We start from the raw sequence: 27,935 nt of genomic DNA, 5'->3' as shown, positions 1-27,935 counted from the left end.
GCTTTTTTTTCTGCGCGGGCTTGTTAAAGGGCGGATCGATATTTTTGCGCGTCCAGCTAATTCGCACACGGACGGTCCGAAGTTCGTTTATTCGGGCGGGAAATTCTGTTGATGTTGTAATTGGAACGTTAAAACCTTTTCCGCACAGTATATTTTATAAAATATAATTAATTTCCATAAGATAATTGCGCTCCAGAAATTAGAGACGAGTAGTTTAAAATCGCACCGCGATCCATCGGTATCCACTTTCCAGTTCGCATAGATGAGAGAACACGCCTTTATTCATAATTGCCATATAATCGCCGTACGTTTTGCTGCGATAATAATAAGTACAACGTTCGATAATACGCTTGATGAAAACACGCAAGAAATCTGACTACAATGTCAGTTTCCGTAACGTCGCAATTTCATGTAACAAAGTTTCGTCTAATTTGAATAACGCGAGCAAAAAGATTCCGGGCCCGTACATACATATTTCTCACGTCCTGGGCGAGCATCATGAATACGTATGATGCCGCAAGTAGTAAGAAAATAATGGGATTCAAAGGCGCAAATATGTCACGTTAAAATGCGCAGCAAGGTGTCCGCGAGTGATGACATCATGCAAAGCGGGGAATGCATTTATGTGAATGCGTATCGCGCATAGCCGTCCGAAAGAGTGCGGCCGTATTGCGCTGAATAGAAGATTTTCGCAAAAATGGCCTACGATCATTGATTCGATCGGACGGATTATTGTCGGGCTGCGGCAAATGGCGTGATAACGATTCGCGTAGCCGTCGGGCCAATAAAAAAAAATGATGCCCCGACGCTTTTATTTTTCGAGAAATCTCTCTCTCTGTCGGTCGGCTCTCCTACCCAGCCCATTTCACGCCGTGCACTCGCAAAATGCACCGCATACGTCAATGCGTGTGTGCCACGGTGTCATGTAGCTGCCATCGCGCGAGTATTTTTTTTATTCCTGCTTCTTTTTTAACGTAAAAATCCGCAAAGCGGCGTATTTGCCTGTAAAATTACTTTACCTCCGGGCACGGCTGCGGATGAAAAAAATCGGCTTTTGGCGACCCCGCGACCCATTGTTCGAGGAAATCGAGAGAAATCCGCGCGCCGCGCCCAAATAAAATATTGCTTCTTTATCTTCCAACCGTCTCACTACTGAGTTATATCTGGCGAGTACACCCCGACGCTTCTCGAAGAAGTTCGCCAGCGATAAGGCAGTGGAAATGTGGGATTAGGTAAGAGAACGCCGATAAACTTGGGTTCGACTCGTTACAGCGCTGCAGGCAATGGCTTCTAGAGAGACATTATGCCAATAAATTTAGAATAATATTATCACGGTTATCATAGACATGATCGATTCAAACGTGAGAGAGTTAATTAAATAGAAATTCTAGTTACGTATATAGAAATATACTTTACGTACGGCATTTGTGTACTTGGTTAACTCTCTCTCTCTCTCTCTCTTGTTTAAATCGATGATGTGCAGAAGAAAATTCTATATATATATATATATATATATATATAGAATTTCTATAACGTGAAACTATATAATATTTATCCTTAGTGTTTACATATCTAACTGGTTTTTTCATAAGCATGAATAAAATGTAGCAGAATATAGCAGAATTAAACGTTAAATGATTAAACTGTTATTTGTGTACAATAATCATTTCGCAATTATTTTCTTAATTGCAATTATTTATTTGTTTACACGTAAAGCGAAATAATTGCAATAATCTAGAAATTGTTCGCAATGTAAATTAGAAAAGCTTTTATAGCATTATTTTATTTGTTTTATCTCATCTTTCTCATTGAATCCAGCGAGTATACTTTTCTTGGTAAGATACGCTTCTTGCGCAATATCGATCGAATTTCTTTAGTTTTGAAATATGTAGCGCCGGGTATATCTGAAAAGCGAAGGATACTCACGAAAAACTAACAACGGTGCGACAGAATTGGACGTAGAAAGACAGCGAATTCAGGCGACGAACTGCGAAATCAATCAGAGTTCCTGATTGTTACTGCGCGGTGTTGATACGCCACGTGTCGAGAATGTAGGGATTTTGAGGGGGGCGATTACTCAGCAAAAAGAGAAGTATCGAGAGATTCGTACGAGGAGATTCGGACTGTGGTCTGTTGATTTTCGATCGAGATAGAGCAGGCTCGAACACGTGTACATGGGTTTTGTTCAATACGTTCGATGTGGGAGCAGAAAGATGAAGCGCTCTCTCGGAAATTTCGCGGGAAAGCTTTCGCAACATTACGTACATTGTGGAATTGCTACAATTTTCCGCGGAAGAGTTTGTTTTGCTGCAACACGGCGGAATTAATTATGAAATGAGAATATTGTTTGATTCTTATTAAAGGATCTCTAAATTAATATTTTATCAATCTTAGGATGTTTGGTGGTGCAACGGTAAGAAAATTGCTAGTATATGTTACAAAGGGCAAGTGAGGATGCTGTCTTTACAACCGTAATAAATAAGCACTGGTAGATAACCGAAATACATATATAGATGAAGAAGCGAAAGACAGAACGAAAGAGCGGATCGGAATAGAGCGAATGCGATAAATTACAGTGACGGAGTTATCGTCGACCCTACATATTTTTAGGTTTTTAGGTTTCACTTTCTTCTTCCTTATAGAATCTGTCTATTTCTCGCAGATCTTCTACGCGCATTTTAGAACTATTTCTACAGATTTTTGTAAAGAAAAACAAAGCGGGATTTTTTTAGGTGCACGCTTGATTTTTAATCGATAATACTTTTGTTTTCCTCCGTCGCTCGATTTTACTCCGTTTATTTTTCTTTCCTTTAGTTCCTTCTGTTTCGCAGTCTCTGATTGGACAGAAATTGTGCAGGCGGTTTCTGTCTGTACAGCGAGGAGAATTTATCGAATCTCCACGAGCGAGAGTAAGATAAAAAGTCGCGCGTCGTGTTTTCTTCCGTACCGATGCGAAAGAACGACCTCATTGTTAAAGCCGATTTCTGATTTACGGTCGCAAATACGCGACACATAAACGAGGGTGAAGTGTTTGCGTTGAGGCGCGCAAATAGGTATAAAAATATACAGCTTAAAATATTCAGTAAGTTCGGGATCTGTGTTTATAAGCTTCTTACATAATTTCTGATACAGCGAAGAATGGAGAAGCATTGTATATACATACGTAAGTTATATATAAAGCTGTGTGAAACAATTATACTAATAAACGTAATTATTCCGGCGTATCTAATTACAATGACAAACGTAACAATCTTGCTGGAATTTCGCAACGAGATTGTATTTTACGTGTTGAGTAAAGTCTTCTTATGCGATATCCTGGAAAAATTACGTTATCGGCAGGTTGACTTAACAGTCGTAAAAATGTGCCACAATGTTGAATCGCTTGTGGACGATTTTACGCTTTGTGGATTGAAAAAGTGCATGAAAAAATTACAAAGGAAAGAGCTTTTTGAGAACTCAAACGTACGTAGGTCGGGAATGGGGGCTACCGGATGCGTTCTGATTTCGGTTCTATTGAAAGCATTGCCGGACCTGTACAGAGTGTATTGCATACAACTTTACCAATATTCAATACAAGAGCGCGCGCCAACGCGTGGGACGTAGTATATATCTTTATATAAGCGCGTCGTCTGCAAAAACAAAAATAATCAGCGGTGCCTTGCGTCAATACGCCCTCGCGCGATTATTCTTCCAATTAGCTAATCGCAACTTCCGCTTTATTTCATGGAGAAATAATTAGCGTGTTCGCGGTAATTTTCGGATTTTGTGCAGCGAACGAGACTGAATACTCGGGCAGAAAATCAATATTTAACCCCTGAATTCGTTCAGTTTATTCGCTCTGGATAAGAGCTCACTCACATTCTGTGCATTTTACATGGTAAATAATACGAACATCGCGATATCTAATTTATCATTTTCCTCTTTTTCATTTGGTACTTTCTCTGTGTAATCGTACGATTAAATATCCCCAAAAATTCTAGAAAATCGATTGTGGAGAGATAGATATGTCGATGTCATATCAATTTTTGTCGAATCCAATTTCAATAAAATATAATTCTTTTCTTGCTGATTCTCTTTGAGATATCTTTTATACTGAACAATCGGAGATTTCGATACAAATACGTTTTGTGCTTTATGTTCACATATAATCGATCAGGACATGTGAGTTTGAAATGAGAATTGTAAGGATTCCATAATGCATTCAAAGATAACAGCGTGCTTTCAGAAGTACTGATTCATTTTTTGTGTCTTCTCTTTGCATAAAATACAGATTCTCTCAATGTTAAGCAATTTGATGGAGTGAAATTGAAATGAAATCCTCAAATCATTGTGACAGATTACGAGACAAAAGGGGATATATGTGAATAATTTATATATTATCAATTATCAAAGATCATGAATGCGAATAAAAAGCGTATAATTTTGACGTTTATCCGCTCTTTGTATTCGTTTTATCCGTTACGGCCTATCTTACACTGTAATTAACTGCTATTGTGTGCGTTAATGATGTATGTATACATACCATTTGTCATATTTGCAGTTTAACATTTATCATATTAATTAGTTAAAATTATTAGAGATGGCGGAATTTAATGAAAATACGAAATATTGCACAATGATTGTGGATTTTCATATTGAATAGTAAATAAGTAAAATAATTATCTCATTGAAAAAAAAAGTTTTATAAAACTGTCGTAGGAATAGAACTTTTTATATGTTACATGTGTTTTATTAAAGATTTGTGAATTTTTATCTTTGAATTTTGAAGAAAATGAATAATGGAAACAAATGTACATTAGGGTGTAAAACACACCCGCGCGTATATAAGAACGTTGAAAAAAACTGTGGGTTAAATCACATGTCCGATAAATTTTCGGGGCTTGCTAAATGTGCAGAAAGATCCACGTGTTCGCCCTGTAATCATTACCAACGCTCCTGTAAATATTCATATCGCGTTTCGCAACCGCACGGGCGTAGATATATCGCATCCGACATGTGGATCGCGGAACGAATATGACCGAGACGTATGAGAGCCATTAGACACGGGAACGAGTGCTGTTTATCCGCCATTTAATGGTTTCTTTGTATGCTGCTTGAATGTGCCGGTCACGTATAAAATGCACGGGCGCAGGATAATAAGATGAAAGATTGTGTGATATCACGATATCATGCGAAGTGGGTTAAAGCTTTGAAAAGGAAAGGAATGATGCTCCGTGTAAAAAAAAATCAAATAAACATGGCTGAGTGTTGCTCAAATTTTGTTTAGCAATGGCAACGTGGTGAATGAAGTCTATTCATGTAAAAAATATTCCTCGACACTTTATTTGTCAAATAAAGAACGGGAAGCAATTAATGGAGGAAGACCTGTGAAACTGACATCAATGTCATTCCATACAAATGTCTAACTCTCACAAATTAAGCGCTGTTTTATTTTTGAAATATCAGATGTCGGCGCGGAAAGTTGTGAAGTATATGAATCTATGTATCCTCTCGGGCGAAATAATGAAAACGAGAATGTACAACGGCGGCGAAAGACAGAAATTGGAATAGCCTTTTCGGCGTTTGAAATAAACAATGGCAATCAACGTTTGAAATAAACAATGATAATTGACACTCGGAATGCCTTTTCAACGCGCAGGCATAAAGAGCGCGGATCATGAGAGTGGCCGCATGACAAACGGCAACTTCTCGTTAACAACAATAGCCGGGGAACAAATCGCCCGATTGCTTCATACGTCCCGTCGCATACGTGTAAATTCACACGTGTCAGTCTATATGCATTTTTGCGCGCCCTCCTGATGGATATTGGAAAAGTTGCGCGCGACATCCTGTAGCTCAAATCGCTCCCGATGGAAGGAAATGTCTGCTCGACTGCGCCTCTTTCGCGTCTCGCAACAGTTATCCCGTAACTTTCCCGTTCTTCCTGTAGCTGTTTTCGTGTGTCTTTTCTCCTCTTCTCCCGCTTCCCTCATAACAACAACGCGCAACTTCGCTAGACACGCCTGTTCCACTCGGACGTGAAAACAACATCGACAAATATTTTGATTTACAGCCGCAGTCCGAGATGTTCATCATCGCGCACGTACATTATTAGCAGGATGTGAGTGGTCGATGCGCCCGGACGTCACCGAAACCGATCGCATTCTTTTCATCGATTCGTTCGAGAGTGCGCGGGATGATACCGTAAACTCTTGTATCCCGTAAGCGCGCGCGATATCCCCGCTTTTGTTCCGTTCTTATTTCAATCAATGTTGGCGAGCGTCGCGCCATTCACTCGGAAATCGTCAGTCCATTGCGCCTGCATAGATAAAGTTATTCGCAGTTTCCGATAAATCGTCCAATCGGCGATCGCGACGTATTAATCCGCATACATCCCTGATCGATGTCCGGACACGGCGAGCGACATACTCCGCTCAGGCATTCAGGCCTCCCAGATATCTCGCCGTTCGTGTAAATTCATCGTCCATTCGGACACCGACCAAACGAGATCTTCGGTATGTAGTATACACACGTATCATCTGGCGCACACGTCTCACCCTCGCGCCGTTGTGTTGGATATTGGTAAAGTTGTACGCGACATCTCTGCAACTCGAACACAGCCCACGTCCTCTATGGCGATGCCCGAATTCTCTCCGCTCGAATACCGTCCTCTTCTTTATCCTGATTCCTCGGGCCTCCTCCCTCCCTCTCCCCTTCAATCCACCCGTCGTCGCTCATCTTTTTACGCTCCTTTGACTCCTGCTCTCTTTCTTTGCCAGTCCCGATGCGGTTCGAACTTTCTCAAAAAGAAAGAAACGAGATGTCGATCCGATAAAAATTCTAGATCTAATCGTACTTTTACTATAGAAATCACGTTAGCGTTAGTTCATTGAATGATCGCGGTATTAAATGTCAAATCGTTTGAAAATGTCAAATTGGGAGAGTTATTCGTGTCCCTTGCACTCCGATTGTCACATGGATTACTTTATGCCTGTATGACTTTTTTCGCGTTTTTATATTAATTTTTACAATTTGTTATCGGGCACAATCGCGCGGAGATTTACTGAATTCGATTTGATCCGATCGCAAAATAGATGACCCGACATCACACCCGATATCAAAATCTGCAAATATCAATTGCCGCTCCCCACGGTCAATATTATCTACCTATCAAATAAAATGTCAAGACGGTGTATTTGCAACATTGTGTAACGTGCGCCTGCACCCGCGGGATACATGCAAGCATGTCGCTGTTAATACCAATCGATTTGTTGTGACCAAAAAAACAAGCAACGTGCGACGGGCCACCGCCGAGTGGATATATACGAGCTAGTAATTTTTTAATTGCGTTTCCATCGGACATTTTTATGGTCGGCTATTCTGGCGGCAGTGTAGGCTCATCCGGTCGCGCCCGCCTCTTTTACACGCTGAACGCGACGATACAGCAGCCATCCTTGTAAATTCGTTTTCATCGCGCGCGTCGTGAAATTAAATAAATTCACACTGGATTCTCCATTGGATGGAAAAACACGACAAATATAATTATATATTTCCCGCTGTGCGATAACAATACTGTGAAAAAAAATGACGGATTAATTTCTTACAGCTTTCTTAATTAAATTAGTTACACACGCTAGTTTGTTTCCTTTTTTTTTTTTTTTTTTTTATTATTATTATTAATCTAAATTAATTTCAATTTTACGCCACATTTTTATTTTCACAGTATGGTGATATTATATTCTCGCGTGCCAGGTAGTTTTCTCGCCGAGAAGTATCCTTATGTTGCACTCGCAATATTATCGCGGGTTCAATAATTCCCACTGGCGTGTAGCTCGCGCGCCCCTCCTACACGACGGTAAAAGTTTTCGATTTGACGTTATTGTGGTCCGGCGTGTACGTACCGCACGCCAAACTGCTATCCGTATGTGGCAATATGTTCGATCGCGGGGCCACGATGAGTCGCTTTTGTTTTCGTCTTTGTAACACGGATGGACGCGCGGTAGCTTCCACGCCTTTTCTCGCAGTTTGCTACGGCCTAATAGCTGTCTAGGATCGGCGCAGCTTTTATTACTTCGACACCGTACTGTGTAGCTCACCGTGTAGCCCCGGCGCCGTAGCCGCGTCGCGAAAACGGCGACGACGATGTGTGTGTGTGTGTGTACGTGTGTGTGCGAGCGGAAGAAAGTGGGAAGAGTCAAAGGGAATAAACGGGGGCGGCACGGAGTCGGAGGTACTACACGGACGTGAAAAAGAGAGAGAACGAGAGAGAGAGAGAGATAGAGAGAGAAAGGGAGAAAGACAAAGGAACGGATGGAGGGACAAGCGCGAGAGAGAATTAGAGGAGGCGGAAAAGTGGAGGGACGTAGTAGACGCGGAAAAAGGAGAGACAAAGGGACGGAAAAGGACAGGGGGGTCGAATTCCCAGTAGATCACTGTCACGCCGCGAGAAGCCAATATAAATACCTCAACGCCTCGCCCGGTTTGCCGCTCTCGCATTGCTATACGGCTGCTGCCCTGCTGTAACTTGTCTGTCCCGTTTGTTTTCTCACGCGCGGCGCTGTGAGGGGTGGGACGGGGACCGCCGTTGACGATGAGAAGGGCGAAATGCGGCGCTCGTGAAAAGAAAGGGATCATACGGCGACACGAAGCGATGCCTGGCTCTTGGATTATTCCACGCACACCGCGTCGTTCCCGCCTCTTATTTCGAGAACCGATTTCAAAGTCAGCCGTGTACTCGATTGAGCGCTTTACTCACTGCGCGAAGGAGAGAAGGATTGAGAAATGTCGCGTGTTTGTCACTTCACCGTGGATAAATTACCCGACGCATCCTCCCGTGCAAACAAAGCCGGCTCTCTTCACGCACCGGCGGCGTCCAACGAACGGAACTCGCCTCGGGCATACATTTGCGTCGCTCAATTAAAAGTTGTCGCACACTCGCAATGAGATGATTCTCCGAGAGGGGCGGTCGCGCGAAGCCAATGCCCCCCCGTCCATGCATATCGCGCGCTGCGTATTGCGCGGAAAATCACGCCGCGTGCAATCGTCGGGAAACAAACTGCGCGCGATAAGAGGCGAGCTTGAATTATTCCACGTGCATACGCCTATCCTTTTTGGTATCTTATCCTTCTCCAGGGGTCAGCTTGCGTGCCATCCTTCTCAGACACTCGTTTTTCATCTGTCTCGGAGGACAGAGCTCTTGACGGCACAGGGAATTGGCGTCCTTCCTAGGAAGAGAGGTTCGTGGCTTCTGTCCTACGAAGACGCCAGAGGGAATATCTCGTCACGTACGTCCGACAACTCGCGGGCGGAATTAAGGAAAACTTTTGTTCGAAAGTTTGTTTTTTGCGCAGTGCCGTGGCTCGACTGGAAGAGCATCGTCGATCGTGGAAAAGTTAAGGTTGCCGTTGGAGCTTTTTTTCTTTTTTTTTGTTATTTTTTTTGTTTTTTTCTTTCCGTTTTTTTTTTTGTTATTACAGCGCGCTCGGACCCCGGGTAGATCGCGGTTCTTCCCGGCATCTCGATGATTTTCCCCTTTTTGCTGGTTTATTATCGTACACGGGCAAATTGCAACGCTCGCACAAAATGAAGTCTAGTTATCCTTTCTACGCTACAGCTACGGGGGCTGGGCGTGACTTTGTAACTAAAGACGAAATAATCAAAAAGGCGCCTACGGTGGCATAAAATTAACGTCGGGACGCATTGCAAAGGTCGGTGAGTGAAAACTTAATTGGACGAAATGCAAACAGATTTGAGGAAGGCGGATTATGGTACACTTTTTCACTACCGGCGCATTCTTTCCGTTACATCTGCTTCGATTTAATTAACCGGAGATGAAATCATGCGTTAGCTTCGCGGGGAGTATTTTAAGCATTAAAGCATTATAAGAATCATAATACCGAATCCGAACGGAATTACGAGCCGTTTCTTATTGCGCTCTTCTCCTTCGGAATGTGTTGAAATTAGTTGTAAACATTTTCCGCCCAACGCGAACAATCGCGAGATTAAGAGCAGAACAATTCAGCTTTGCTACAAACGGTATGCCGACTGTAATATTTACCGCTGAGTTATGGAGTTCTTAAACTTCGTTATTAGTTCTCTATGTACGGATGAACGGAAGTTTCGTTTATCTCTTCCCGGTTGCTCTCCGGCCACGGAAATTTATCCCGATGCATCGCGTTTGACTTTATGTTCATTCTTTCCAAGAATCTTAAGTAATCGCGTTTGGAGCGTTTCGCTATCTTTCTATTTTCTACCGCTGCAGGTCGAGAGTGATTGCCTCGATAATATTTGCAAAAATCATTGCTTTCACATGTTGTGAAAAAACTGGGGCAGGAGTACAAATAACGGCTTTATTTGATGAAGTTTTTGTTTAAAATTACGACTTTTGTACAAATCGATATGAGCATTTTCAAATTTTATATACTTATAGGAAATCTTTCAGAAAAGTTATGAAAATATAATCGATTTTGTTTTTAATATTAATCTCTTTTACATTTGAAGCGAAAATAGCTTGACACTTGCTCACGTTGCGGAAACAATGCTCTTTTTATTTTTATTTTTTATCTTATTATTTTCAGTTTCGGTATCATTTGTATATATTGTTCCTAATTATAATGAGAAAAAGTAAGATAATTCGATCTATTTGTAATATTATATTTTAATTTTTAATGCCAATTTTAAAGTTTTTTTACGATTACGGTAAGGATTACGCAAGAGATTACTGCTGGAATGGTTTTAATTTTCAATCGCTTTTTCACACACAAGCGGCATTACTTTTATCACCCTGATGATCGGGGGATGATTTTATTGCCGATTCCGTATGCCGCGTGAGTACTGGGGTGGTTTAATGAGCCGCAGCCCCGCTTCACCGACATCACCTTCTCGTCCGCCACTCCGCCGACTATCGTCGTCGAATGACCTCGAGCTTCTCTCTCGGTCCTCCGCTTTGCCAGCTACTCCTCTTTTGCCCCCGTTTTACCCCTCTGCTGCTACCTAACGTCTCCGATTTTGCGCACCCTCCGACATCCTCACAATTACGCGTTGCGCGTGCCCTGACTAGAGAAACGTACACCACAACTAACGTTCACTCTTAGTTGATGGGAAGCAACATCCGAGCGGTCTCCCTTTAGTAGGGCCTGTTCTACGCCTTTTCCCCTTGCTTTTCTCGTTTTACCAATTGCAGTCTTGTACCTTTAGCATCTCGGAAATCTCAGGTTGATATTTAGGACCGGAATAATGTTTCAATTTAATTACTAATATAAGAATACATTTATAAAATTGCTTACAAGATTTGCAAAATAGAAATTATTTAATGTTCAGTTAATCGCATTTAATGAACAAACGTGGGTTATCGAACACACGCTTATTGAAATAACGCGAGTAAATACACTTCCAATTTGTCAGAGTCGAAATTGGATCCTCAAAGTTAACTTTTAGCTTTCAAAGCAGTAGTTAGAGATCTGTTCTGAACGTCACTCAAGGAATACACGATTGCTTGATAAACGTAAAACTGGTCCGAGTTTAACCACAATCTACACATTTATGTAGAAATAATATGACATTTGCACTTTAATCGACTATATATTATAAAATTCGTGAATAATTCATCGCGTAAATATTTTAATGCTCCAGAAATTATATAAGGTAAATCTGCGAGTTTTATGAGGCGTAAGTACTCTTGTTTGCTCGATATCATAGTTTATGTAACACGTTCTAGCACTAATAATTAGTATGAGTTAAACTTTGTCGTAAAGGGGGAGAAGGGGGAGTCCGCGTTGCGGGCGAAAGAAGTTTTGTAATCACTTAAAGTGCATTCGCGTGCGGCTTGGGAATTCAGGCTGCTAAGACGCAGATGACAATTTTTCAGCGTCTAGTAGGCTACATGATGTGTTGTAATATTGCAATTGCCTCGCTTCAGTAAACCGTGTATTAAATCTACACACGTGACTGTTAATAATTCGACGGCGTCGAAGAGTAAATTGTGAATTTGATTCGCTAAATATTGTTGCAGGATAAATGAATTACAAAGAGACGATTTAATTGTGCCATCTATATTAAAATTCGTATTAAAAAAATTCCATTTGCGTATAAAAGAAATCATTTGAATCTATCTTTATTAGAGTCAATTGTTAGCAATTGTTTTAATTACTTTTCCAACGAAGTTCTTGTTTATGCAACATATTGCATTCAGTAATTATACTACCATAAATCAGCAGTTATGGGTATGCATATGAATAATATCTTAGGTACGCGCGACATATACAACTCCCTCCAATGCAAACGCGAATACTAATGTGTGCATAAGCATGCGGTCCGGCATTATTAACTCCTATGTAGTTTAGATATTTATGTAATCTTTAATCGGCAATTTGAATAGAAATCCCAATGTGGTGACTTTAATAATTAAATAGTATATTATTCAATAATTTGCTTTGTTATAAACGTAAGCTCGCGTGCTGCTACCTTTAAATAGCGTACGTCGACGTGCATAATGTCGCTGCCTTTAAACAGTTGTATGCTAAAACGGGATGAATACACAATTTAGTATCAATATTGATTGAATATATAACGCCGATCCCGAAACATAACTTTCCTGATAGTTACACGCATATTAATATTATATTCAGATTTCTTCAAACTTATTCTATTAATCTTTCGGTATAAAGCTAACTCAGTATAAGTGATGTGAAAGATTAATTTTAGTATGCACAATCTTTTCTTCTATACGTGTACATAGATCTCAAAAGTTTGTGCATTTTTGTGAATAATCTTGCGAAATTTTTGATTCAAGCTATTTTTCTAGAAAATAATATATAGTGTTATCGCAAATACAATTTAACGCGTAAATAATTTCCAACTTATCTGAGTTTATAATAATTTTGACTACAATCTTCACGAAATATTTGTCAATTTTTGCACAACGCTAAGTTGTAAGCAAAATATTTTCCCGTGTTACGATCGCGTAAGTAATAGCTCTATTTCTTTATGTATCTTAAATCACACTGCTGATTCAAGTATTCCGCCTTCTTATTTGATTTTACTACCAAATGTGAGAAAATGCACTTTGGAGACGACGGTGGACCGAATACATATATCATTCTCTCGGAGCGCGTATTTTTAGCGCGCCACAGAAGTCATAGACCAGATATCATAGCGGGAATCCCGATGGCACACCATAATGTATCATACCGATGATCCGATCGTGAGTTACGGAGTTTCGAAGTACAAGAGTGGATTTACGATGGTGCGTGAAAGTTAGCCGCTGATCTTGCTCCAAGTGTGGCAAGGAATTCACTCCCGCACTTCGGAACCCCATAACTTACGAATGGAGACGTCAGAACGCCACGGAATAACGTAACGATTCGATTCGAAGTCGACCGGCAGCGTTTGTATCCCCTTAAACGGGACAACTGTGGTGTTTCTATTGAAATAGTATTCCAACTTATAGTTCACTTTCTACGTTTTGCGTATTTGCGAAACTATATAAAAGTACATTGCATTTTAATGCGCCTGACGTACGAAGCAGCCTGCCATATTTTCACCTGGCGTCTTCAATGCGCTGCTACACACGTTTTTGTCTATTTCCACGTATTTTCGCAATTTCTCGCTCACATTGTTTAAACGCGACAACTTCCAATAATGTCTCTTATTGGCGGGCGAACAAACACACTCCGTCGCTTGGCGCGTTCTATTTTTTCCGTTTCTCTTCGTAAAGTGAACTGAACGTAATGCGGGGCTGTTAGACTGCGCGACGATTAAACCGCAACGGTAGGGCCGTTGCCAGGGCGGTCCGAGCGGCCGTCCATATTTCGGCGTCGAAATGTCGAAGGGGGATTCATGACCGCCGGGGGTCCGCCAGGACAACGTGAATTAAAGCGCGAGCTAAATGGCCGACGAAGAAGCGCGGCGATGTGTTTTCTCGAATGAAAAAAGAATATTTCAGCCCGAAGCACTTAGCGAATGATTTTTAAATTGAATCACGTCTCTCACGCCTGCGTTCCGCTGGCGGGCACTGCGGAGTACTCGAACTCCGCTAGAAGAACGTGTTGACAAGCGCGAGGGCGCGAGGGCGGTGCGGAACGACGCGGCGCGCAATGCTCCTTGCTAGCGCGATGTCTTCTTGGCTGACAAGAAGCAGCATCCGGCTTGTCGTCGTTATGATCCAGCTGTAACGCTCGACTGTTTGATGAAAATGACACGCTACGCGGATGAAATTATATATCTCACATATATATAATGTTGCAAAGTACTTTACGAATAACATAACTTTATACGAACACAATGAGTATTTTTATACATAAAAGAAGATTAAATTTATTTATTAAATGTACAGCTATTTTAAGTGCGGAAAGATAAAGGAAAAACTTGCTAAAATTAGAAATATTAAAAGGATAATTTATTAATATTTCACAATTTTATTCTGCATTCCGCCACATATATCTTAATTTTATTATAAGCCGTGGATTTTATTATTTTCAAGATATATATAGATATATTTCTATTTTCTCGCTCGGTGAGAAATTTTGTGTCATGTGGACTTGGCGCTAGTGCGAGATAATTTCATGTAGAGTCTTTGACACGAAGTTTCCAGGTGCTTTTAGCACTCACGGCAGTGCTCTTGTACTTCCGGCCTGCGCAATGGCTTAGGGTAGCGTTCTATGATAATTAAGAGGTTGTCTACAAGCTCGGAGGACCCGACAGCTTGCGGGATAAGTGGTCCTAATACATTTATCTATAAGGTGTCCTAAGTTCTTGTATGGTGCTATATGTTATGATGGTGTGTTAAGAAGGGTTTGTTGTTGAAGAAGCTTCGTAAATCAGCATGCCGAGTCTCATTATTATCTTTTCGCTTATTAATTCAAAAATCGATCAGTTTCGAAATTGAGAGAAATTCTCAAATTTATGTAAATTAAAAGATTTAATGCATCGGTACTCGTTTCAATGAGAAAATACAATCCCGATGAAGAGATCGTGTGTCGGGATAAAATTTATTGCATTCAATTTGTTAAATCAAGTTGCAGAACACGGTCAAGCGGTCCGAAATTCTCGATAGTTCGAGTGCTAACCTGATAGACTTTCTCTGTGCAGAGAAGCGGAAGTTCGCCAAGTTAACTGATTCTTCTCGTTGTTTTTATTCACGTTAAATTTCCATGAAAGTTTCCCGATACCTGAACGCGTGTGTTTACAAACGTGTACGGGGCAGCAACAAGGCGGCTGTAGTTGTAAGCGACACGGAGAAAATTCAAAACACTAATGCATTTCTTCGGTCCGATAAAGTAAACCGAAAATGGGCGGGTTTAATTCCATCCGGGTTAACTAACCGCGTAACTTTGTGAATAAATTCGAGTCGCACGCGCGAATTACGGATAATATTTTTATATGGAAGAAAAGTGTCACCTGTCGCGCGAGATCGCTCTCCAAGTAGCGCCCCGGGCATCGGCGCGTTTAATGTGCCTATTAAACGAACCATCAGCCACGGTAGGTTCATACGCCAGCGTGGATTTCCCGGTCTGGAGGCCTCGACAGCTTGCGGGTTAAGTGGTTGTAATACATTCAGCCGGAATGTGGTCCAACTTTCCACATACACATCGGTCGGCGGTAGGAAACGTCGGGGTGGTTACGAGACGCGGGGGGGGGGGTTGGTTCAGTTCGCCGCTCTTTCGCTTTCCACGGTTCTATATAAACCGTCCTGGTGGTGAATGTGTTTGCGTACGCGGGGACCGCGGAGTACTCGCGTGGAAGAAGAACGTTGGAAAGGACGAGGAGAGTTGATCTTGACGTTAACTATAGGTCTCTCCCAGTCCAGACGTTCCGCGAGGGGGTGAAGAGAGGTGGAAGGAGAGGGTAGGGGAGGAAAGAGAGTCGCGGACTCTGCGGGCGGAAAGAGAGAGAGAGAGAGTGAGAGAAAGAGACGCGAGAGAAAAGAAGACACCCCGCCCGGCGTAGCCCAGCGCCAAGCCAGACTGGACGGCGCTGAGCTCGTCGCCCTCGTAGTAAACAAAGCTGTAACTCTCCTCTCGCACTGAGGAATCAATGCTTCGTACCACGCTCTTGGGGGAACAAACTCCTAGAGCAAACCCCTCTCTTGCGCTCGCACATCCATCTTAGTTTCGGTGTGGCTTGCATGTTGATGCATTGGAAAGCAAGCCGTGAGAGTCGGAAAGATGGTCACTCGAACTTGCTTTTCCGAGTAGCTCTTCGTGTCTCCCGCGTGTTAGACCCGGACCTAATGGCACGTCTCTCGATTCTACGTCGAATGGATCGTCTCTGGTGGCGCGTGTGACAAAGCGGGCGACCCTGGTGTAAGACGGTGAAATTTATCGCATTGTTTCTCCCTGATTGGACGCCCTGTTTCGGTGCCGTCGAGAATAATATTTTTAACAGTGTTTCGTCGTATTCTTTATCTTGGCGATGACGTACGTTGCAATATTTTTTCTCCTCTCCTTTGCGACGTATTTATCGAATATAATAGAAACCTCAGGAAGAAGCAGATTCGAGTTAATGCTGTTACTAGTGGCAATAGGAGGAAATAATGCGACATTTCTTCGATTATCGATACACTAGTACGAAGGATCAAACGAATCGAGTTAAGGATGCTTACCATACCGTAAAAAGCATAAGTGCCCAACGTTATGCAACTCATTTCCTGGTATTTGGAGCTTTTCCAAGAATTTTCGAAAGAACTTTATCACTACAAAGTTGAGAAAACTCTTCTAGAAGTATGAGAAGTGCTTAACACTTTTTGTCCTTCTATATTTAACGGCGATAAAATGGACGTATTTTCTCAAAGCAAAATTTCGCACAAATTAGTTTATGATCGATGATTTTCTTAGAATAGCACATAATTTGCGTACAACGGAAAGGTTCTTGTTGTATTTTTAGAGCTGCTATTTATGAAACAAATTCAATTTACATAACAGAAAATAATTAAACATTTCAACGTCACTTTAACTATAAATATATCCGAACTGCAATATTAAAGTCCTTAATCAAACTTTTGTAATTAACATGTGCTTGAAAGTAAAGACTTTATTTTCATGGAAAAGATAAGTAATTAGCCGTAGCATAAAAGCGTAACAATTAATGAAATTTTGTAAACTCCTAAAGTTTTTATCTCATTATTTACCTAATAAAAAGATTACATTTTAATATAATAAAAAAACAAAATTAAAAATATCTTTCAAGAAATTTGTTGCGGATTACGTACACGTGGTGAGTCTCGTTGTAAAATTCTTACGTTTAGAAAAGTCAATGATGAAAGTGTCAAGTACGATTTTCGGTATCTGTGCAATTCCATCGACGCCGGGGATCCCCGTCGAGATTCGTATATCTTTGCGGAGATAACCGCCGACAGTCGCCGGCAACAGCGACTGAATAAATGGGGGACGAAAATTCGGTTACGCTCGGAAGACGCGAGAAACGATTACGAAACGATCTTGCTTCCGAGTCAAAGGCGAATAGTTATACTCACTCTATAGCTATGGAAGCATACATATCTATAAAGCTTTTATCGTATCAGTCAATTGAAAGAAACGATTCTATTTAAATATTTAAAGCTTTATTATCGAGAATGCGTATCTTCCCTTTCTCGCACAAATGATCATAAATAATTATATGAGAATAATAATTGTGTATCACTCATTATATCATATTTTCAATATTTTTTAATAACTTACGGTGGCACTGCTTTTTCATGAATCGTTCCTCTTTTCGTCGCGTACACGTCTGGCAAGCTCCTTGTGAACATCGCAGGTTAGCGTCGCGACGCCGAGAGTTATCACGATGGCGCAATATAGCCTGTCCGTGCAACAGTGCATTTGCACATTGTGAAAAGGAAACGGCTATGTTGAAGTAAGTGCAACGCTCTTCGTACTCGAGCGTACCGCGAAAGAACTCACTGCCCTTCTTATTTCTCCAGGGACTTTTCGCAGCGAGCGAATGAGAGATCAGAATTTCTCTTTATTCCTCTCCTCTCCTCTCCTCTCTTCCCCTTCCGCAATCCTCGTTTTCCTTTGTTACCTTTCTTCGGTCTTCACTTTCTTCGACGTGAATGGGAAAATCGGCTAAATATCTCAGAGCACTTCCGGATCCGTTGTCACGATACTTTCTACTTATCTTCGCCTTTCGTCTCTTATTTTGTTTCTCTTCTCCGTGGAAAAACTACATACTTCCACGACAGCGTTTAACAATCGACGTCATTCAGTGGGCTATGCAAAGTGCTTCCTTGGTAGGAAAAAGCAGCCGTCCGGATTCTCAATGAACGGTCATTTGATGGAAGAAACGGTCGGATCGGGCTCTCCGCGGGGACCAGTTTTTATTCGTCTGCATGGCGCTGGTCGTCGCGTGTGCTCTCGCGCGGATGGAAAACTTGAACCATCGTATAAAACATCGAGCGCACATCACAACACGTATGCATATATCGCGCGCCAGTACGTATGCCATCGAGGATATCCGTAAGGAATGCCCTCGAAGTCCCGCAGCGATTTATCCCACTGGTGGATATCTATAACCATAGTAGGTTTGTAGATCACTCCGTGCTTGAAAGCACCATTGATCATCCGTCTCGTTCGTGCATCTCATTCCTCTGTCTCGTTGTTCTTTTCCTTTCTTCATATTCTTGCTATATATCTTTATTCTCTATACGTCCCTCGAATCCCGCTTGACAGTGCAACTAAAGAATATGCATCTATTCGTCCTTTGTCCTCTCGATTCTCCAAGTTTTTGGAAAATCCTTATTTAAAAGTATAAAATAGGCCAAATTTATTAACAGAAAAATAAAACATATCGCGTATGCATAATTTATTGATAAAGATATCATGGATTATCGTTCCTAATAATCGGGACTCAACTATACGAACCGAGCTTACGATGTAATATGATATTCGTCTCGTTTCAGGTGGCCTGGATGCTTTTCGACAAGAGCGCTATTCTGACGGTACAGAATCACGTTATTACCAGGAACCCCAGAATATCCGTGTCGCACGATAAGCACAGGACCTGGTTCCTACATATCAACGATGTGCACGAGGAGGACAAGGGAAAGTACATGTGCCAGATTAACACTGCCGCCGCCAAAACGCAATATGGCTATCTACACGTTGTAGGTAAGGCAATAGTTATGCAATATATTGGTTTTTGCACAACGCCAAAATTGCTCAATTTTATTTAATATTTTTATAGTGTTATTTTCACTATAAAATAGAGCTCTTAATACGAGATAAGCTATTCAACATGATAGCCAATTTTCTCTCAGAATAATACACTCTCTAATATTGTTCTTACATAATTATCAATTTATTTAGAAAATATTTATAAAACATTTTGCAGAATATATAGCGCTTTTGTTATAGCGTTAATGATAAAAGAAGCGATTTTTCTCGTTTCTGAATTTAGAAATATCAAGACAATATTAATGAAATGAGAACAGAAAAAAAGAAAAAGAAAAGATAAAGAAGCATATATATCTACGTACATATATATTTTATTTAAAAAATTTATATTCTTTATTCTCATATTTTAAATCTGCTATGAATATCTTAAAAAAGAAAAACTATCAATAACATTTTCAGATATGTAATTATTATGTAATTTATCCTTCATTAATGCCAAATTTTTAATTATATTTGTATTTTATTAGAAAATAGATTTCTCACGAGAAATATTTAATTTTGCAAGTAAATAATAAAGATTCATACTTTTTTAATATTATTAGCAAATAACATTTTATTCCGTGCATGTCTTACTTCTACATTTTATCGTTTACGAGAGAAAAAAAAACTATTCGCATTCTGCACACACGTTAATTCTGCAGTACCATTAGCGGAGAACATGCCTCGATCGATTGCTATTTACGGCCTTATCGTATCGTACTATGAACCCATTAGATCCTCCGAATAAATCTCATTTCACGTAATGGAATCAGCTTGCCGTCGCGGAGTTTATATGAAACGGAGCATAAGCATTTTATTGCCGGCGTCCAAACAGATTTCTGCTTAGAAAGCGAAAGTATTTTTTCCCCTCCCCGCCCCTCTGTCATCCGCTAATTTTACATAGAAGCAACAGACCTATAATAATTTAATCAGAAGAGAATATCAATAAGACCTGAGGCGGTCGCCGTCTCTCTGCCAGCTGAGAGAACATATTAATATCTCGAGTTTTGACGTCTCGGCTGCAGCCAGCCGTTAAAGCGAGAGAAACGATACCGGGGGATGAGATGGTAGATGCGCCGGTGGAGTAATCAGAGGGTTAGATTAATTGTTTCCACGGGACTCTTGCCCTCCGTCGCACAAACACACGCAAGATTTCCTCGCGGTATACTCTCTCCCGCTCTCACTCCCACTCACTCGACACTTCGTGATAATGCCGATGGAGCCGACACAATGGCGATCTGCCATGACTACATCGCGCGTAACAAGCTTCACCGATGCATTTAGGTATTATCTGTCTCCACATTTGCCAGTCGAGATAATCGCATGATTCATTTTGCGAATAGTTAACCGATTAAGCGAATCTTTTTCGAAAGAAGAGAGAGATACGGCTTATTGACTCTATCGGGAATTTTATTTCAGATATGATGAATGATAAACGCGCTTGCTTCATTCAAAGTCACATTTCTATTTAAAAAAAAGGGTTAAAATATTCTTTACAAAGTTAATTTTTGTTTTTATAAATCAATTTTTTTCATCTATTTAGTATTTTATTTATATATTTTCGCTGGAACGTTACGACAAAAATGTCATATTGTTAAAATATCGGTGCCCTCTGCCACAAGGCGAGCGGTAGTATCGTTAACTTCGTGACCAGGTGAATGTACTGGATATCATACACCTCTTGTTGTTATCTTTATTTAGTTATTGAACCTGCTTTTCGGTCTCTCGATGTGCCGCGCGCACGACGATCGACCGTCACCCCCATAAATAAAGCAGAAGTCTGAGCTATCTGACTTTTATTCGATTTAAAGACGAGTTGGCCAGTTTAAACGATAAAGAATCCGCGACGAAACTGGGATACAGACATGCAATGTTTTACTGCGCTTACAACTATTGCTGAAAACATTTCCATACTTAAATATCCATCGTATTATATCTACCGAGCGGTGAAAATAAATTGTTACAATTTATTTTTTCTCGAAAATCACTATAATACCAATACTGAATAACAGCACAAAATCCTTTTTTGATATTTTAAGAGCCTTTTATGAAACAAACAAGCAGTGTTGTTGGATCATCCTTTTTATTTTTTTTATATTTTTGGAAATAAAATAATATATAACTTTTGTCTTGTTTTCATATATTTTTTTTTTTTAACTGATAACTTTTATCTAAAACATTTTTTTACATTTGATGGTAGTTAAAGCAAGCATAATGACAATATTGGATTATTTTTCACAAGACAATACGCGATTACTTTTTTACAAGAAAAAAAAATCATTTGTTGATTGCAAATGGATCCTGCGCGTGAATTTATATACGATGTATTCTTCTCGAAGGAAGCGTCTTTGTTATTAGCATAAGCGTATCTGTCAAGAGGCATCTCATATTCTGTATTATAGGATATGATATAAGCTTGACGTTAGATTCCCTAAGGATACGCTGTAATTAGCAATCCACAGTTTACAACGACTTCGTTCATGACGGAATTCAATAATTATCTCGGTGTATGTTCCCTCTTTTGAATTAATTGTGACGTCCTGCCGAAACCAAACAAGCTTAGAATCACTATAATGACACAACATTCTGTTTATACATGTTTATACTGTTTGTACAGTTTTCTCTTTCGCAAAAAGAAACTATTTTACAATCCCTGGATTCCCATATTTATCTTTAAAATTGTTGTCGCTCCTAATTTGACACATTAAAAATATTGCAAAAATAGCCTATCACCGATTAGATCCATCACTTTTGTGAAAACAATAAAAAGTCCAAGTGTTTTTTCTATTTTATCGGAAAAAAGCGAAAATTTTCTCTTTTATCGGAAAAACTTGAAAGAAACTGCGGCAACCTCGATATGGCGAATAAATGGCAGTCCTGTTTAGAATTGTCAATATTTGGATATTTAGATGTACGCGATGCACACGTAACACTTTTGTGTACGTGAAAATAAAAATATCGGGAGATGGCTGCCGCGCGTTTATCCCCCAAGACTCCGCTTCGACCGGTGAGCATCGTTGAGCGATCTCTTCCCCGACGTCTCTCGAACGTTGTGCTGCCGGAGTTTAGGACAAGTTAACGCACAACAGCGCGGCAACACGCGCGCGGCAGAGGCGGCGTTTGCGCTTGAATAATGCATCAACAGACCGTTACGCGGCTGCAGTATAACGGCGTGCAGAACGGCGGGTAGGTAGGTGAGGGCAAACCCGTCCCCCGCGCGCGCGTTCAATCTGCCCTTGTTCAACAATTCGGTAACACCCCGCATTAGCATTAATGCAGGATATCGGCGGACACCTGCGGTAATTCATAGGATTGGCTGCGTTCCCTTGTAACGCGGTGATCGCGCGGCTGTTGACGGACAAAAAGGCGGATTTTCTTCTAGTTACTCTTGATGTAAGATCAGGCGGAGTAATTTGAATCGTGGTATATCCAAATGATTTTTACAATTAACAATCGCCGCGTAATTGCACACAAAGTATGCAACGGTGAATTCCGTTGGGGAGAGAAATTATATATTCGACGCGTTAAAAATTATGTTGTTCTATTTCACCATCTCTGCTGTTGTAATAATAATGCAAATTATATTGGACGGAATAATTTTATTTTTATACACAGAGGAACGCGCGAAAAACACAATATCGCAAAAAATCACGTATGTAGTTATGTGAATATCTTGAAAATTGCAATATTTCTACTCGAGTTAATTTTCATTACCGAGCATAGGTTGAAGCAAAGCCACCATTCAATTACGCTACCTTCATTTACAAAATTGCACAATTTATATAATATATAAGATATCTCTTTTTATATCATACATTCAGAAATTGTCCGTCGTGATAACTTTTAATTTCTTTTAGAATACTTTATAAATTGCTTGAATTGATTAGAATCTGAATAACTGAAGAACCTAATTGAACTTAAAAATAGGTAATAATCTGCTGTTTTAAACATTTGACCATTAGAGGTTGCGAGACGTGAATAATTTGGAGAAATTAAATCTTCCACCGAGGTTTTGTACGTGAATATATAAAATGAATTCCTTTTCATGTCAAATTTATTAAACGCTCAAAATGGATATTATTATTTTAATATCCGTTAGCAATGAATATTAATAGTATGTATATGAATTTATTTTAGTTTATACTTATATTTAAAGCAGTCTTAACTTCTTTTTTATGTAGTCCCGTTCCTTCTGTTCTTATGGTTGGCACGCTTCAAGTCTCAACAAAGAAAAGTTTCCTCTGATCTCTTTTTATAAGATTTTTTAATTTCAATTCTAGGTCATTTTAGTTTCTTCGACCTTTTGTGGATCAAAGAGCGCCGAATTTGCTCCATTTATTTAAGAGGGATGTAGCACATTGTGTTAATTTGTATAATATCGCAGAAATTGCTAACAGTTTATTAAAATGAAGTGATTATCACCAATTTGCGGAAAATTAATTAAGTAAATTAAAGTTAATTAGATACTCAAGTAAGTCAATATACTGTTCCGTATGAAAATCGAAACAATGGCAAACAATGTACGTGACATTTTTGTATCACAATCTAATTACCGCAATATTCTTTGTTAGTTAATATGCTATTAATACATTGATTGTCACAAGTTAATTAATTACTAAATATTACGAAGCAGAGAAATAGTTTGTCTGGTATGTCATAGTCTCATATAAGCGATGCGATATCTGTCCATTTAAGCGTGTCAGTCAATCTGGCAACTTGCATTCCCAGGTTTGATCAGTGTCGACGTTGCAGACGACGTATGTCCATATACTAATATTATTCGTCACCGCGACAATATAATTGAATTATACGCCTCTCTCGCGCGCGCGCATACGCGCGGTTAGCCGTTTAATTCAAGAGCAGTGACGACGTGCTCAATATACACAAATGTGAAATACGCTATGATATCACTGTCACGGCACAATTAAATAAAGTTATTATGCGCTGCTCGTTATATGTGAACTATGGTTATGATTCATACATTTTATCTTTTTTTTAATACATTTTATATATTTTTTACACGTATTACATACACTTTACACAACAAATTTTTACAAAACTTTTAAAAATTTTTATGTCCGTTATTTTACGAAGAAACGTATTTTGGTATTTTGAGAAATTTACTGAACAAATATGCTGTCTATATTTTGTCTGTATCGCGTGTATCGACTCTGTGACATATCTGTACGTATCGATTTTTCTCTTTCAACAACGTAATACTATTTGTTGTAATAAATATTTAGTAAACCATAAAGTTATGACATTTAAGAATGATTAACGAAATATTGACAGTTTGTCAAAACAAAATCCCGCCGGATTCACGAGTGTAATTACAGGCTCTTTTGCAAATGCAAATTATTTTATGAAGTAATTCACGATAAAAATTTTCAATTCGATTCTGATTGAACTGCTCTCCCCTCGCAGAAGAGCCGCATCGGCGTGATTTTTAATCGGTTATTACGTTAACGTGGGATTCCGTTTCATCTCGATGTTAAGCCGGTTTAGTAATTGCCGAAGGAGAGCGGCGCGGCGCGGCGCGGAGAGAATGAACGGAAGAATCTGTCAAGGGTATGCAAAATAGCGTGGAACTCTTGAGATCCCACACAGCGGAAGCATAGTCTGCTCTTTTCTTTCCGTTCTCGTGCTGCGGCGGGACAAGACTTTCTCAGTTTCGTCCGCAGTCCTCCGGAGCATTTCTCTTACAGTGGAGAGAGCGTTTCTTATCATTAGTGATTACGAGTTTTTCACAGGGGTTTCCTTCCACCGCGTCTTATCTACACACCATTTTTGTGCCCTGTTCATGTCCGGTATTCGACTCTGTCAGATTAATCAATGGAGATCTTTTTACAGCCGCAGAATTGAGTTCTTCTACATATGTCAACATTTGTCTGCATATATTAATGACTTGTGTGTTTGTACGTTCGTGGAATCGTTAATTGTATTAATTTTATTAATTCCAGATAATTGGAGAAATAAAAATAACAGAATTAAATACAATATTCATAATGGATTGATATTGAAAAGACTTGAAACAATAAAACGATAAAAATTCAAACAATGCGCTATTTGAAATAATTTGTTGAAAAAAATTAATTTCATGTTGCTAACCAATCATATTTTTATTGTTACAGTGCCACCGAACATTGACGATTCGCAAAGTTCGTCAGACGCGATTGTTCGCGAGGGCGCCAACGTGAGTCTCACCTGCAAAGCGACCGGAAGTCCAACGCCTAACATTCGTTGGAAAAGAGATGACGGTTCGAAGATCTCGATCAACAAAACTTTGTCCGGTACGTATGACAGAATTTAACAATGAAAATTTATATAGACAAAGGATATTTGATCATTTTTAAATATAAAAATAAAACTCAATTAAATGGAAAAAGAGAAATCAGAGAAAATGAGAAATAATTAATTTCAATCGATTGACCTATAATTTTAACAAGACAATTGTGATTTCAGTGGCAGAATGGGAAGGCGAGACATTAGAGATGTCGCGGATCTCGAGATTAGACATGGGTGCATATTTATGCATCGCCAGCAATGGCATACCACCGACAGTCAGCAAGCAGATTAAAGTATCGGTCGATTGTAAGTACATTTTATGTTCAACTTTGATCGAATAATTTACCGACGATCGACATGCAATTTTTTCACAATTGGCGAGAAAATATTATGATGCTATGAAAGTAGGTAAGAAGCTCTTTCCAAATTTATGGTGAGATTTTTTTATTAATAGTTTTGTTTTCGCGTCTAAAATTTGTTACACCGAAATAAACAAACATCGATTGAAAGTGGAACTTGCAATGGAGAGATTTATCGTACGCCTCGATGCGTCATAGTCGCAGCGTTACATTTATTCAAACGTTATTTTGTATTGACAAAAAACCCTCCTGAAAAAAATCGCATAACCGGATTTCGGCAAACCAGATTTCTCGCGGGAGTAAAGATACCTGCCGACAAATAAGGTATATAGGTCGCTACATCTGTAAGGTAGCCTCTAAGTGGCGTCGCACTATGCTCAGTACTATGCACTCCGCTCGGAAAGAGGTTCAACAACATACAATTTAATAACATAGAAAGGAAACCGGCGACAAAGCGGGCTTTACCGAGTCTCTCACCTCTCTCTTGCCTCTAGGCTGGCTCCCGCTGCGCTAAAATAAGCGTGAATTAGAGCGAGTGGCGAGGGAGAGGCGGGAAGGGGACAGAGATAGAAACAGAGTGAAAGACGACGACGAGGAGAGGGAGAGATGGCGGAAGGGGCGTTGAAAGTCACGATCATGTGTGAGTGAGCGCGTGAAGGGGATGTAGAGGGCGAAGGACGAGAGAGAGAGAAAGAGAGAGGGATAGAGAGAAACGGCGGTTCCCCGGTGAGACATAAAAGTAAGCTCGGGCGAACCGCGACACACCATTACCGTTTCCACCCCTGTACTTGCCTATTGTTACGTTACTGCTCCACCTAAATACCGAGGGCACGTGCCTCTCTTCTCCTCGTAGCTCTTCTATGACGTGCTCCCTCACTGCGACACACGTTTTGCTTCTCATTTCCGCATCCGGTAGGGCGCACTTGCTGGTGCATATCGAATGGGATCGCCCTTTGCGCGTTGTTGTTCTTTGCCTCGCGTCGCGTAACTGTAAAGAATTTTACGGATTTTGAGTCGGCAGAGACACGAAACACACACGGAGCTTCGACTATTTTTAACTGGATCGTTAAAAATATGTATGAGTGAGAAACGGGCATCGCGATATCCAATGAAGGAGGGACGATCTTCGTGCCGTATTGCGCTACCTTTGAAAGCGCCGTGATATTTAATTATTAATTATCCGTAAAGTAAAATTGCATCCGCCTTTTAAGTCGACTACAAAGAGATAGTGTAGAGCGAGGGAAGCGGAAGTTTGTCGGAGCTTATGCAAAACATAATCTTCGTATTCTTAAGACGGCTCCTTCGAGTTTCTATGTTAAGATCCAAACCAATTCGAAAGCTGCACGCGAGAGATCCTGCGAAAACAGGATGAGAAAACAAAATGACGATTTCTCTATATAGTTTAAACCGAAACTAATTAATTTAGCCGCACTAGAAATATACGTCGTAATTATGATTCTCGGATGAAACGTTATTCGAAAGAGACGAATATATTTGCCGACGCTGCTCGACGCGGATATGCCGCGGATTATTCTTTTACGTGGCCTTTAATTCTATTTGCGACCGCAAAAGCCTTTTGTCAACGAGTATTACCTCGGACTCTTTTGAAGTCTAATTACGATCGAGTAATGCAATTGTTTTGTCCGCGATATGTCTAACTATCGCCGACAACGAGAAGTTGCGTGAGAAATTGACAGTGCCATTGTTACGGCGCACTGCATTTCGCAGCGAATGTTTACTTCTAGATGCGTTGCACTTTGGCAAAAAAGTTCGAGGTAACAACCGAGAATTAATTTGTATAAACGAAATACTGAAAGCGATGCAATTACACGTTTTATCTTTTTTTTTTTGTACGCATAAGTGTTTATTATTATTTTGAAACATTCACTGCTGTATTTCGTGGAGTCCTATTTTACCAGCGAATTATTTTTGAGATAATTTTCATAATTCTGCATGAAAACTCTTATCTCTATCTTTAATTTTTAATTAAACTCCCCGCAGATTACTGTATCGCAGCGCATATATTCACCGATTTATATAAACGCAGAATGTTAATAATAAAATAGGGGTAATACCACTTTCCCCTTTATCGAAACGAATATTTCTCTAACAAAATGAATACAGTGATCAATCTGTATCATCAGGGTAATTATTCTGTTTAATT

At 40.1% G+C, this 27,935-nt stretch overlaps 1 protein-coding gene across 2 annotated transcripts in view; it reads left to right on the top strand.

The window, feature by feature from the left end:
• Nucleotides 1-27,935, top strand: part of LOC105679095 (lachesin) — a 146,259-nt gene that overhangs the window by 61,005 nt on the left and 57,319 nt on the right. For both annotated transcript variants that reach the window (XM_012378895.2, XM_012378896.2), the window contains exons 3-5: nt 18,875-19,082; nt 25,259-25,417; nt 25,590-25,718. In XM_012378895.2, coding sequence (XP_012234318.1) covers nt 18,875-19,082; nt 25,259-25,417; nt 25,590-25,718 — 496 coding nt within the window. The remainder of the gene's footprint in view (nt 1-18,874; nt 19,083-25,258; nt 25,418-25,589; nt 25,719-27,935) is intronic.

Source organism: Linepithema humile, chromosome 2 (assembly GCF_040581485.1).
Source record: "Linepithema humile isolate Giens D197 chromosome 2, Lhum_UNIL_v1.0, whole genome shotgun sequence".
NCBI lineage: Eukaryota > Metazoa > Arthropoda > Insecta > Hymenoptera > Formicidae > Linepithema > Linepithema humile.
This window is presented reverse-complemented; position numbering and strand designations above follow the sequence as displayed.